The 14,648-nt window shown below is 32.0% G+C and overlaps 2 protein-coding genes across 2 annotated transcripts; one reads left to right on the forward strand and one right to left on the reverse strand.

Moving 5' to 3' along the window:
* Nucleotides 1-4,739: 4,739 nt before the first annotated feature.
* LOC137831354 (nuclear transcription factor Y subunit B-3) lies at nt 4,740-6,656 on the forward strand. Its single transcript, XM_068638995.2, has one exon. The coding sequence runs from the start codon at nt 5,760-5,762 to the stop codon at nt 6,324-6,326; it is 567 nt and encodes a 188-aa protein (XP_068495096.1). The 5' UTR covers nt 4,740-5,759; the 3' UTR covers nt 6,327-6,656.
* A 1,943-nt stretch (nt 6,657-8,599) lies between these two features.
* Nucleotides 8,600-14,156, reverse strand: LOC137831355 (uncharacterized). The gene is made up of 2 exons (XM_068638996.2): nt 11,631-14,156; nt 8,600-8,996 (listed from the first exon to the last, which is right to left on the reverse strand). The coding sequence occupies exon 1, from the start codon at nt 13,945-13,947 to the stop codon at nt 11,821-11,823; it is 2,127 nt and encodes a 708-aa protein (XP_068495097.1). The 5' UTR covers nt 13,948-14,156; the 3' UTR covers nt 8,600-8,996; nt 11,631-11,820.
* Between the last annotated feature and the right edge of the window lie 492 nt (nt 14,157-14,648).

Genomic DNA, 14,648 nt, shown 5'->3' on the forward strand with positions numbered 1-14,648 from the left:
ATATTTTGTTGTATTCTTAAAATTAAAAAATATGAGAAATTGGATGATAAATTGGGAGAAAAATAGGAAGAAACGAGAGAATCTAGAAAAGATTAAGAAGATGAAAAGAAGAAATAAGAAGAGAAGGAAAAACATGAAAAAGAAAATTGTACCAAAGAGCTAAAACTTTCCACAATATATAAAAGATATGAAACAGTGATAAAATATTAATATTTATAATAATAAATAAATAAATATAGAATAACTGCTCATTTAATATCAGAACCCATCATTTAAAAGAATATTCTATGTAAATTATGAAACACTGTTTCTTCCATATATCTCAACTTGCATCAAACATTTTTTACGGTCAATAGCTTACATTAAATCTAAGCCAAAAAAATATATAGTACATTTAGTAAAAGATATATTAAAAAAATTAATATATTTTAAATAAAGAGATAACACCAAAATTTTAACAAAAAATTAAAGTGAGCTCTTTTCAAAAAGTTTGAGCTTAACATTAAATATTTATACAAGAAAATCATGAAATAATGAAATAGAAACCAATTTTAGAAATAGAAATTAATTAGTTGTTATAGTAACTAAATTAAAAATATTTTAGAAAGTAAATAATTTTTTGGTTTTTAAATTAGTTTTTATTATTGTTAAATAATTTTTAAATTGGTATTTAATTAGCGACTAAGGTTTTTAAATGATATTTAAATTGGTATCTATATTATTTATAGAATTTTCCATCTTTTGTAGTATAGTAATAAATTTACTGTATATTTTTCTTTTTTAGGTATAAAAAAACTGTATAAAGTTATTGTGAAAAAGAGTGTATTTTTGTGAAATTGTATAGAAGATATTTTGTTTAGAAGTAAAAGCAGAAAGTGGTGTTATGAAGATTCCAAAATAATGAAAAATGGTCCTACTCTTACCTCTACCAACTTGCCCTTTACTTTCACCATTCTTCACTAATATCCTATTCTATCATCAAATAAAATATCTTTTATCATCCATTACAACTACAACAACCTTTAATTCCTCATACATCAACAAGAACCAAAGATGCACATAAACATCATTGTTTTAGTGTTAGTGCCAAATTTTTCTTCTGACCACTTACATGAAATCTAAAATATAATTAAGAATCAAATAAAAATATAAAATTTTCATCAAGTATTTATCAGTTCAAAAGAAAATATTTGATACTCAGTCAAAATTCAATTATGATTTCATCCACTTGATCTCTGTGAAGAGATAATTGACATCATCTTTTGAAATATTATTTATCGCCAATTCTTTCATTAGAAATCGAACTTTTCGAGTGTGACTCGGCCCACTTAACTTACATCAAAGGATAATTGTGCAACTCGCAATAATCTTTTTGTGAATAATTGTCTAAACTAGTAGTGACGTTGACTTTAACAACAATAGTTAGATTCAACACTTATCACTAAACTAAAAGTTATAATTGATAATTAAGATGTAACTATTTATAACTAAAAGTATATTCGTCTAAACGTGACGATTCAATTATAATTAGTGTTACCTATAACATAAAATATTTTAAAAAAATAAAAATATGTATTATATTATATTATGATAGATTATTTAGTGATTGAATAATAAGTAGACCTATTAAGTATCAATAACAAAGTAATTTTTTTTATTCATGACTAACTATAACCTATATTGATCCAATAGCCTAAAAAGTTTACAATGTATAATCAAATATCAGCTAATTATTTCACAAACTTTTTCCTAAAATAAAAATATCACAAACTTTTATTTGTTATGAAGAGAAGATTGGGTATAGAGAATTTTAAAGTTTAATAATTTTTATTAAGGTGTCATAAATTATGACTTTAGATGACAAAATAAATAATATATTGTCTAATAATATTGATGTTTAGTTTCTTTGATATTACAACCATAAAGGATCAAAGTCAAAAGTACACTTAAGCAAATTTATCACGTGTCAAGCAAACACTTTAGTTCTCATGTTATCAAATAGTTAACATAAGAAAATCGATAAAGATACTAATGACCTCATTTTTGTAATTAAAAGTTAAGAAAAAAATTAAAACTAAATAATTATGATGTTTAGATACCATAGATGAAAGTAAAACTTGAAAGTTTTGTACTTTTAATGGATAATTGAATCTTGACATGAATATGCAGAAGTAAATAGATAATTTAAAGTTGGTATATTCTCAGTATAAAATATCTAATCTAATTAATTAATTAAAAAAATTCCAAATATAGTTTTTAAAAAGATTATTACGAAAAATAATGATTTTAATTATATGATAAAAATTTATATTTAAATGATAAATTTTATATTATCTACATATTTTCATTAAAATCATATAACATTATAAATAAATGATAAAACATGTTAAGATCTATGAATAAATTACTAATATTTTTAAAATGTTATTCTATCTTTAAGTGGTAAAAATACTCTAATAAACTAAAAAATTATATCAATACTCTAGATAAATTTACTATCAATGAAATCATAAATAAATTTATATAAAACGAAATCACGTGTGAATGAATGATGCACAAAATTTATATAAAAAAAAATCAAAACATTACTTTCAATTTACATTACAATAGTCTCTTTTCTTTGTATTAAGAATAAAAAATCAATTTAATTTTAATATTTTTAAAAAGTTTAATATGCTCTTAATTTTTTTTTCAAAATAATTCAATATAATTCTTTTTATTACATTGTTGTTATTAAAACATATTTATTTCAACAACCCTACTAATACATATTGAAATATATGTGTTGTTACCATAAATTAATACTATAATATTTAATTATTTTTAAAAAGTTGAGATCACATTAAATTGACCAAATTAAATTATTTTAAAAAAAATTAGAGCGACATTAAACTTTTAAAATTCGATGAATAAAAATTATTTTTTACCTTTAATGTTGGGAAAAAATAATTAAATGTATTATTTAATATAAAAGTTTGAACTTAAATTTTGAAGTATATGTAGAAAATGAAGAAAAAGTGTTTAATTTGTAAGATTGGATGGAAAGGAAGAGCAAAAGATGAAATGAATGAATTTTGATTTTTGTGAAGAAGTTGAAAGGAAAGGAATGGTATTAAGAGAAGTTTCCAAGTCAAAATGAATGCAACCAATGGAAGAGGAAAGATTCTCAACTAATTGCCATCACTGTAGCCATGCAATAGATATTTTCATTTTTATATTACATAATTCTTTTTAATTAGTTGACTTTCTATACAAATATTTTATTCAAATTTGATGGAAGAAGTGAGTATAAAACCTAACAAGAATCAACTCTCATTCTACTAAGCAAACCAAACACTGTGTAGAGACACATTCAAATTCTAAGTCTTCACTCTGGAAGAACCACAACCACTAACTTTAAATAAATATCATAAAAATTATCAAATATTTTCTCATCAAAGACAATAACTTTACACATAAAATTAATATATATATTTATATTAAAAACAATTCATGCAAGTGGGGTTGATGTGTCACATGGGGATAGCTTTTTCCTTTCAACATTTACTCTCATTTAATATATATATATATATATATATATATATATATAACCTTGTTATTTTTCATGTATTTAGTTTAATTTAAACTTTTCAAGTACGATGTAAAATCCAGCAATGTTGTGATTTAATAAACAATATGGCAAATCACTAATCAATCGAGAAATGATGGATATAGGAGTGAAGAGGAAAACATATTTTAAAAGGGATTTTTCAACATTTTTTTATAAATTTCACGAAATTCATTTCATATTATTTAGTATTTTCCATTAAAATTTGCTGACAATTCATTTCATTTAGTTTAAGTAAGAAAACATTTTCTTATATTTTTTAAACAACAGTATATTAGATATTAACATTTTAAAATAATTCAAACTTTGATTATACATTTTAATTTTATAATTTTCAATAATAATTAATCATTCAATATCTTAAGCATTATATATACACACACATAAAAGATCATCTTTAGGAGTTATAAAAAAATATATAGTTTTACAAACTTTACCTTCAAACAAAAATATTTCTAACGATTCTTCTTAATCTATTTTTTTTTTCAATTTATTATTTTCAGTTTTCTTTCAAAATAAAATATTAAAATTTAAAAAAAAACTTTGTATATGTATCGACTTCTAATTACAATCATCATATATTTATATATTCATTTTTTATTTATTATAAATAAATAAAAAATTGTATATTAAAAAGATTACAATATTATTGTGTAGTTATGAATAATAAATTTGAATTAAAATCCAAAATCTAACTAAAATTCCAAGCTTGACTTTTAAATTATTAACTATATATTTTTTAAATTATTCTTATATCTGCACACTAATATACTAATTCATTAGAATCATAATTAACAAATATAAAAATTTCCAAAAATTTAAATAAAATTTATATAAAGTAAATTTTTAATTAAGAAAAATAAAATTAAAAAATATTAAAATGTGTAATCTTAATATATATGTATATATTATCATTATAGAAATACACGGGATGATAACTTCTTTTAACTTTTTTTAATATCTTTTAATTTGATTTAATAAATAAAAATAATTTATTTATTTAATAAAATAAATAATGGAAGAAGTTTTCTTTAATTTAAAATAATTAAATAATTTCTTCTTTTGAAAATAACAATTATATAATTTTTTAATTATTTTTAAAAATTATATCTATTTTCAAATTATATTTTTTAATTTTAAATTAATTATTAATAGAAATAATGAAATTATAAAAATCTAAATACACGTCGGCATAATCAGTTTTTGCTAGTAAAAATTAAAAAAGATTTTGAAATTTGAATAACAGTCCAAGTCAGAAGGGAGCACGTGCCTGATACCAAAACAACGGTCCAGATCATGGAGCACTCATCGAATCCAAGGGTTCCAATTCATCCATGTGAACTCACACTTATCGACTAACAACGGTCTACGGTGTGCCACGTGTTCTCGAGATAGAGCGTTATTAACCCTTCTGATCCAACGGACCCTGCTCATTACCTCCCAAACAAACACTTCCGTTCCGTTTTACCTTTCCCCAACCCGCCGGAGGCGCCGTCACCCTCCGCCGGCCACCGTATTCATCTCTACCAATACACCCACTTAGACTTCCACACAAAATTATACGATTCAGTGATTTCATTTCTTGAAATTTTCGTTTCAACAGCGCTTCAATTTGACGCAGAACCGCTTCGTGTCTCGGATTTGTAACTTCTCATTCATTCCGAATCGAATTTGAATTTTTGAAGGAAAATTCATGAAATCTCAGTTCCATAGGAGCTTCTAGTACAAACAGTGCCTCACTTCCACGCAGAACAACCAACTCAAATCGATTCTTGACTCAGGATTTTCAACTCTTCGTTCATTCCGGAACGAGTTTGAAAGTTCGAGGTAAACCGCACCAAGCACTCTGAATAAGTTTCTGCTGAGAACAGCAATTCAATTTCACGTGAAATAGAGTCAAAGCCATTTGTGGTTCGGAGTCACAGTTCAAATCCATGTCCAATTGACCTTCAAACTCCGAAGAAAACCGCACTGAAAGACTGAATTTCATACACGGAACAGCGATAAGTACTTCAGATTCTCGTGGAGCGAGTCAAAGAGATTCAAATTGAGTCGGCGAACTCGTCCACGGTGAACTCTGATATTTTCCTACACTGATTTCGTGATTCATTTCATCTTTTCTCAGCGATTCTTCGAACCTCGCTGTTCATTGATGGCGGACTCCGACAACGACTCCGGCGGCACGCACAACGCCGGCAAGGGCAGCGAGATGTCGCCACGGGAGCAGGACCGGTTTCTGCCGATCGCGAACGTTAGTCGCATTATGAAGAAGGCGCTTCCAGCGAACGCGAAGATCTCTAAGGACGCGAAGGAGACAGTGCAGGAGTGCGTGTCAGAGTTTATCAGCTTCATCACAGGCGAAGCCTCCGACAAGTGCCAGCGCGAGAAGCGAAAGACGATCAACGGCGACGATCTTCTGTGGGCGATGACGACTCTGGGCTTCGAAGACTACGTAGAGCCTCTGAAGGTCTATCTGCAGCGCTTTAGAGAAATGGAAGGAGAGAAGACCGTGGCGGCGCGTGACAAGGACGCGCCTCTTGCTTCCAATGCTACCAACAGTGCCTACGAGAGTGGTAGTTATGGTGCTGGTGGAATTATGATGCATCAGGGACACGTGTACAGTTCTGGTGGGTTCCATCAAGTGGCTGGCGGTGGTGGTGCTATTAAGGGTGGGCCTGCGTATCCTGGGCCTGGATCCAATGCGAGTAGGCCCAGATAGATAGATGTATGCCACGTGGCCTGTTCTATTTTACCGTTGTTATTATTTTCATAATTTAAAAAAATAGCAAGATTCCTAGTGGTGTTTGGTGAAATTAATAATAATAATAAATTATTATTATATTATCACTATTATTATAATAATAATAATAATGTTGAGAGAGTTGGTTTGTATTCTAATTATATAATAGATGATTGTATGGCCATTATGTATAGTATGACATACTTCTAAGTTATAATGCCAACAATCTACAACTCATTTGATTGTTGTATCTAAAGAAATAGTGTTTCTCAGTATTGTACTCAAATGGCCAAATTTCCCTTTTCCTTATTGGCTATGTACTTCTATTTAAACTCTTGGGTGATGCTATGATTCATACATTGGTGTTTGTTTCTTCACAAATAGCAAGGTAACAAACAACAATCTTTTCTCTTTTGCAAATGTGGCAATAATTGTGACCACTGTCTCGTGAAATAAATATTAATAACAATTATGTTGAGTGGTAAACAAGTATGGTGGAAATATCTTAGTAGCATAGCCATAAGGAAGTATTGATGGCACGTGATTGCTATGAGAATATTTTGAGAGAATAGAAAGAAACAATGAGACTTGCTGCTACTTTTCTTCGATCATCTAAATGTGTAAAGCTTTACTCTTCTAAGCACAAGCATGTGAAACTAAGATTTGTTGCTTCTTTGTTCCTTGGCCTTTTCTATGTGTATATGGTTCAACAATAATTTTATGCATTATCCGGACGCAAGAATAAAGTCATTCTGATCATAACAAACCTTTCCCACTTCTTTCCTATCGGAATTTATTCCTCTACAGTGATGAATAGCTGCAAAATGATTTTCGTTTTCACTTTACATAACAACTCTATCAGTATCTTTTATCATAAAGACATCATTGCACAGAAATGTAAAACCTACACATAAGAAGGCTAGGCATAAACATTAGTTGATCATATTGTGATGCATGATGTAATTAACGTATACCTACCTTTGACATTCAAAAATGTGTTTTTGATGAGGTTACATTATTTTTTCTATCATCTTTTTTTTATGTATCTAAGTTTTTCTAAATACAAAGATTAGTATGTATCTAAAGACAACATACTTCATTCTTAGAAGCAAAACAAATATAACTCAATCAACCTGCAAAAGGAAAAGTTCAATCTCGAAAACATGAGGATAGAAACAGAATAATAATAAAATAAAGAGCATAGATAACCCAATCCCCATAGAATATATACTAGTAAATGTATCAACTCGAAATGAATCAATTGATCAAATCAATCATCCTGGATTGCCACTATTATTTCCATGGGTTAACAGCAAAATAAAAGACAGCTGAGAGAATTGAAAAGGTCTCTCCATACAGAAAACCCAAAAAGCGTGAACAGAGCATATATATATATATATATATATATATAACAAATTGAGGCAAAAACTGTTAACTTTATATACTCAGAAAGTAAAAAATCCCTATTTTGGAAGTAAACTAGAGGCAAGGAGAAAAAAATAAGACAATAATAACGGTTTTCTTTTTCAGTACACGATTTTAAAGAGTTAAAAGTAAATATTTAACATTAAATTGTATTCAAATTGTTTCTATCACTCTTCCAATATATATATATATATATAAAATATACCCTATAAAAGGATTATTCTCAAAAATATTTATACAGCACTTTCTATAACCAGTTTAATCGATACTTTTTAAGTAAATAAGGTATTGTAAAGAAGCCAATATATAGCAACTCTTCTTTCAAGATTAACATTGGAAAGTTATAAAAACATTATAAATGAGGTTCATTAAATAATAAATGAGACTCACAAGTCTGATTTTACAAAAAAATTGTATTCAATAGACGAAAGTATTAAAGTGTCAATAACATTTCTCTCTATATACCAAATTTTCATAACAAACTTTATTCATTTGAAAAGTGAAAAAATCTAGGCATCCTCTGTATTAAAAAAGCATTCAAGGGAGAGACATCGGACATCAACACAACATGGCCTTTTCAACAATTCTCAATTGTTGGGTTTCATTAGACTGGATAAACAAACAAGACCATAAAACAAAACTGGAGATGGATTCTACCTTTATCAGTAAAGTTAATTCAATATATACATGGAAACATGTACAGTTCCCCAGCTTTAAATGATTACAGTGCTCAAATGGTTAGCTCTCTACATCATACACAATATTTGCATACTACACCGCTATGCTAAAAAATGTAAGGGAAAAAACAACAAAAAAAGTGGGGAAAATGATACAACAGCCAGCCAAAAGGTGGGGGAAAATAATACAACAGCCAGCCAAAAGGTGGGTAAAAAAATGATACAACAGCCAGCCAATCGAAACAGCACATTATCAGCATCCTCTGCTAAATCCTAATACATATTTCAAACAATAAGTTCTAAATAATCTAACACATTTCAGACTTCAGCAAGTTAAACCCATTACATCAACATGATGGTTTAATTAATCATGTGCTAATAACTGAAACATAAATTCAAATCAAAAGCTAATACTTCATAGCAAAAGTTCCACTTCTCAATGTAAGAAAAGAATTGTCATGACTTGAATCCCCAACAGTGAAGTCGCTTGATGGCCATCACAACCCAGAGTTTAAATGAACAGTTTCCTTTCTCAAAACAATTGTCCCTACATCACGCAGAAGTCCAAATTGTTTTCAATTCAGAAGGCATTAACAGAAAGTAGAGCAGGTATAACTCATATAAAGTGGAAAACAATTACATCCACAATTCAGTTAAACACACAGATAAACTCAGTTAAAAAATTTCCTCCAAAATTCAATTACATAAGCACAGGTAGGCATAAGACTGAGGATATAATACATTTATCCCAGAAACAAACACATTTCAAGCATTGGATGCTGCAAACCAAAAGCTTTAGACCATAGAAACACGTATTTGAAGTACTGACGTGATAATATTAAAAAATATTGCCTTCTAAACTTCATGTACACCGTATCAATCCAAGAAAATATAATTGAAAATCACTTTACTTTCTTTTCTTCCTTCTCTGCCTAAACTAAATATACTTTCAACTTGATATCAGAACAAATGCGACCATAGCCTAAAGCCATTATTTTTCCACTCACGTTCTAAAAAAACAAAAATTCTGAACTCTCAAGATTGGTGTCAACTACACGGATTAAAAAATGTCATAGTATTCTTTCAATTACCAGTTTTTCAGATATGCAACCTATATCTAAATCTTCTTTTAAATATTTTACTCACTTTTTCTTGTCCTTCCTCCACCTCTAATTGAGTTTCATTTTCCCATTGGCCATGCAAAACTTCCAGGCAATGATCCCCACACTTTCCTTCCATCCATGCTACTTTCTCTCTCCTACCACAACTGACCCTATCATTTTCACCCATAAAGAGTGGGTTTCAGCATCCATGCCAATTTCAACTCATTACTCTCCTAGAAGGTCAACACATTAGAATCGTGTTAGCTTGTTTGAGGGACCTAATCGTGTTAGTAATTTTATACTATTTTTTATTTATTGCATATATATCCTATTATTACTATAGTATTTATAATTTTTTATTGTTTAGATTATTATGTTATATAGTATGCTTAATTTAGTTTTTATTACTACAATTACTTTATTATATTTTTATTATTACTATTTTCATTATATTATAATCATATTTTATGCTTTATTTACTTTATTTTATTATACTGGAAATTACTGTCCACGTTATATAAGCTAAAAAGAAACCCACATAAAAATATGTATTGAGGCCCAAGGCCCAACAGATAGGAAATGAGAATACTAAATCATGAAATTCTGAGGACCCATGACCCATCACTTTATGTTAGCTAGCGCCAATCCCTCAAAGTGAAACAGTTTTGTGATTGAACACAAACGGAAGGTCGGACAGCAACAAAATGGAGGTCGTGGAGTGTTGCTGCTGCAAGTGGGCTTCCCATCCATTGCAGGCACTCCAAACAACATTCCACTGAAATAGCAGCCGCTATTGATAACATAGTACGACTACTTATTATTAATCTATTTAAGATATAACTGAAATTTTGCCCTTCCCATCTTAGTGAGCGGCCCCTAATTTATGAACCTTTTCATACCCATATAAAAGATCCTAATTCAAGTTTCAACAATACAAATCATTCAAGAGAGGGCCTAATTTATTAATCTTTTCATACCCATATAAAAGATCCTAATTCAAGTTTCAACAATGCAAATCATTCAAGTAAGGTCCTAATTTCTCAACCTTTTCATACCCGTATCAAAGGTTCTATAGTTCAGCTAAGGATAGGTATTCAGTAAGGGAAGAACTTAAGAACACTGTATCTTAAACAAAGACCTCGGAAAGTGTAGAAAAATATAGTCTATTTAGGAAGTTAAGTAGCATTCTCGGTAATTTAAAATTTGGGGGAAAAACTAGATTAAGTGAACTTGGAAAATCATGTAATTACAGACCATTTGAAGCAGACAACATATAGATTTCCATTCCATCCAGAATCCATAGTCAACAACCACCTGGTCCAAATGCAGAGATGTATGACAGCAAGAGAGCCTCATTCAAGGGATCACAGATGGGAAAAAGACTCAAATGCATTTCGTGGAACTCAGGCAGAACTTAAGGCAAGGATGATTACTAGAATAAAGAAATGTACACTGGATAATACAAGAAATTAAATTTTAAGTTCAAAATTAATTTTTTTAATCAAGATACATGAAGACATTATTACTAGATAAGAAGGGACAAGGAGTTCTCTAAAAGAAACCACAGAGCAGAATGAAAATAAAAGGAAATCACATAGTAAACCCCGAAACAAATGTCAGAAGTGAAGAGAAGAAAACTTCCAAACTCTCTATGAACATCACAAGCATAATACAAAAACAAAATAAATAATATCTTAATGATATTTAAAATTAAGAATTTCTTACAAAACCTCAAGTTACATATTGATAGGATTCTCTATTGTTGGATATAGTTTACTTCTACTATGCATAAGCTCTTACTTCTCTGTTCAGTAATCTCCTCTAGATTGGTGTCATGTCATCTATGGTAAAATCTAAATCACAGCTTACAACTAGTTCAACATCAAAGGAGAGTTGATGAAAACAATCAAGTAAACCAGAGGAATCTAGAACTGTATATCATAATAAACATACCATGCAGCAAGATCATATCACGAATCTAAAACTGTATATCATAATAAACATATCATGAAGCAAGATCATATCACAAATAAAGATCCAACAACAAAGAAAGCTAAGAATTGAAGTCTTAAACTAACCTTTCTCAAGAAAGAAAGAAACCATGCTCCTAACAAGAAGCAATGACAACAAGTGATTGAAATAAAACAGCTGCTCAACAACTTCTGGATCCAAGAGAATTCAAGCAAATGGCAAATCCTTACTTTTCAGATACTTTTTTCCCCTCCCTCAATGGAAAACCATACAGAGAAATAACAAGCACCATGAAAGTTATTCAGAAGTGAGCCGTCTCCTCTTCCCATAATCAGCATCTCTCGGCCTAGAATGGTGTTCCTCCTCTTGTGATAACCGCGATTTGCTATGTGTCCTTGACGACCGTCCCCTCTCCCACTCATCATCATGCTCTGCTTCCCCATCTCTATACCTATGATGATCTGCATATCTGTCCCTATCTTCTCTGTGTCTGTCACGCTCACGGTGATCCCTTTCACGGTCTCGGTCCCGATCTCGAGAACGTTCACGATCACGGTCTCGAGATCTTTCCCTGTCACGATCACGAGACCGTTCTCGGACAGTTTCTCTATCGTCACGATGCCTTCTTTCAGACCACTCAGGATCATGGCCCATCTCTTTCTCTCTAGGAGCATCTCTCTCGTATCCTTGATCTCTATCATCCCTATACCTTCTCTCGGAAGAACCAGACCAGTCCCTTTCTGAACCTCTATCTTTCTCCCTCATAGGCCACCCAGCTCTATCATGACTCACTTCACCATACTGATGGTCGGACGCAGCTTCCTCCCCATAACTTGACTCTCCAGCCTTTCCACCACCAGGCTCTTCCCCACCCCATCCACCCATATTCGGATCTGACCACATTCCCATATTAGGACCATCCATACCTGATGTCGGCATCATCCCCATACCATTAACTGGCATCCCTCTTCCAAAGAATGCAGGATTAACATGAGGTGCTACTCCAGGCAAACCAACACCTCCAACACCAGGGAATGAAGGTAAGATCCCAGAAAATGGAGGGGTTGGACCCCCAGGAAAGCCTCCATAGCTACCCATTCTACCCATGGGACCACCAAAAGCAGGATCAAAACCCTGACTCATCATTGACTGAGGATGCATCAGTGGAGGGGTACCACCAATTCCCTGTCCAAAACCATTTCCACCATGACCCATTATACCTCTACCACCCATCCCACCACCCCTATTCCTCATTGGATTCACAGGCCCCCTATTCCCCATACCAGGATTGTTCCCTCTTCCCCAGTTACCTCCTCTCCCATAACCTCTATTCCCATCTCCTCCTTGGTAATTACCACCTGTAGAAATATTAGCCCCACCAGGCTTAGCCCCCGAATCAGAAGGCCCCCTCCTTCCCTGTTGTGTAACAGCAGATGGGTTCATCTGCTGATTCCTGTTTATCTGAGCCTCCCCCATTTTCTTAACTGTAAAAGGAGATGCAAACGCAACAACACATGGTCTACCGTTAAAAACATGACCATTCATTCCCTCCTTGCAAGTTGTTGCAGCAGAAGGGTCAAAAAACTCAACTTGGCAATACCCCTTAGACTTCCCACTAGCCTTCTCATCAAAAAACTTCACCTCCTTAACAGGTCCATACTTACTAAGCTCAGTTTCCAGTTCTGCATCAGTGGTCCACCAATGCAAATCACCAACAAACAATATAGTACCACCAGAACCAGAACCACCACCACCTCCACCTCCAACTCCTCCAGTACTAACATTATTAACAGCACCCACACTGTTCCCAACACCATTGCCACCAACCCTAATAGCATTTCCTCCTCCTCCTCCTCCACCGCCACCACCACCTTGTCTCGCCATACCCTCATTTCCCACACTTCCAACAACTCCAGCGTGTGGTTGCTGTCCAATCCCCTGCACTGCAGCACCATCATTACCACCCTGCTCCTCAATTTCACTCGATTTACCAGATTGGTGCCCTAATTCAACCCTAATCCCACCTTTGGCACCAATATCGTTCCCTCTAAATCCTTGATTCTGAAACCCGTCAACTCTCCCGGAAACCCTAGATTCCACAGCCCCGCTTCCACCGACACCGACTCCCTCTCCACCGCCACCGACACCCGGAATCGAAACCCCAGCGGCATCTGGAACAGGCGGCAGCGGTGACGGTTTCTTGTCCTCGACATCGTCGTTTCGGGAAACGACTGCCGAATCGTCATTTTTGCGCAAAGATTGAAGGAAGCCTTCGCCGACGTTGACGTCGTTGTAAAGATCCTCGTAATCATCATCTTCCTCGGCCAAGAAACCATCGTCGGCAACTGCGGATATAGCTTCGTTACGGTGGAACTGATCCATGGGATCGGCACTCTCACCGTACCCTCCCTCGCCTTCGTCCATTGTTGGGTCTCTTCCCTTTTTCAAATTAGGGTTTGCAGTGAAGAGTGAGACAAAAATTGGAGTACAAGCATGTGGGAATGAAAACGCAGTTTAGAGAAGAGAGAGTATGAGATTTGTTTAAGAACAAATGTATCAAATCTAATCACAATCTAGATAATGCTCTCATTTCATATAAACTTCCCATCACCAAATCTTCACACATACCTAACATTTCATATTTCACACATTTATCTTTCACTTACTATCACTTCAAAATACATTATTATAATTACTTAAATATCTTTTACAAATTACATATATCACAGCATTAATTTTAAATTTAAATATTTTAGTGATGAGAGTATCAATTGCCATATTTTAACAACATATATCACTATTGGATCATTTTCACTGTATTCTTATGTTTGGTTTAGGTTTAGCTCACACCATTTTTTCTTCCATTTTATAGCAACTTTAGAATATAGTTGTTTCTCTTAATATTTATATTAAATAGTTGATATTATATAAAAGATAAAGGCTGTTGTATTTAAAATCTCTTAGAAAATAACATATGATCGATAAATTTCTTGTAGTAGTAAATTTTTGTGTTTTACTTAATGTGAAAAAAAAAATTAGGGTGTTTTATTAATGAAAATATGATTAAATTTTTAATTAATAATAATTAATTTATAAATTAAATATATATTTTGTCTAAAATAAAT

This window comes from Phaseolus vulgaris, chromosome 6 (genome assembly GCF_051622355.1).
Source record: "Phaseolus vulgaris cultivar YP4 chromosome 6, ASM5162235v1, whole genome shotgun sequence".
Classification (NCBI taxonomy): domain Eukaryota; kingdom Viridiplantae; phylum Streptophyta; class Magnoliopsida; order Fabales; family Fabaceae; genus Phaseolus; species Phaseolus vulgaris.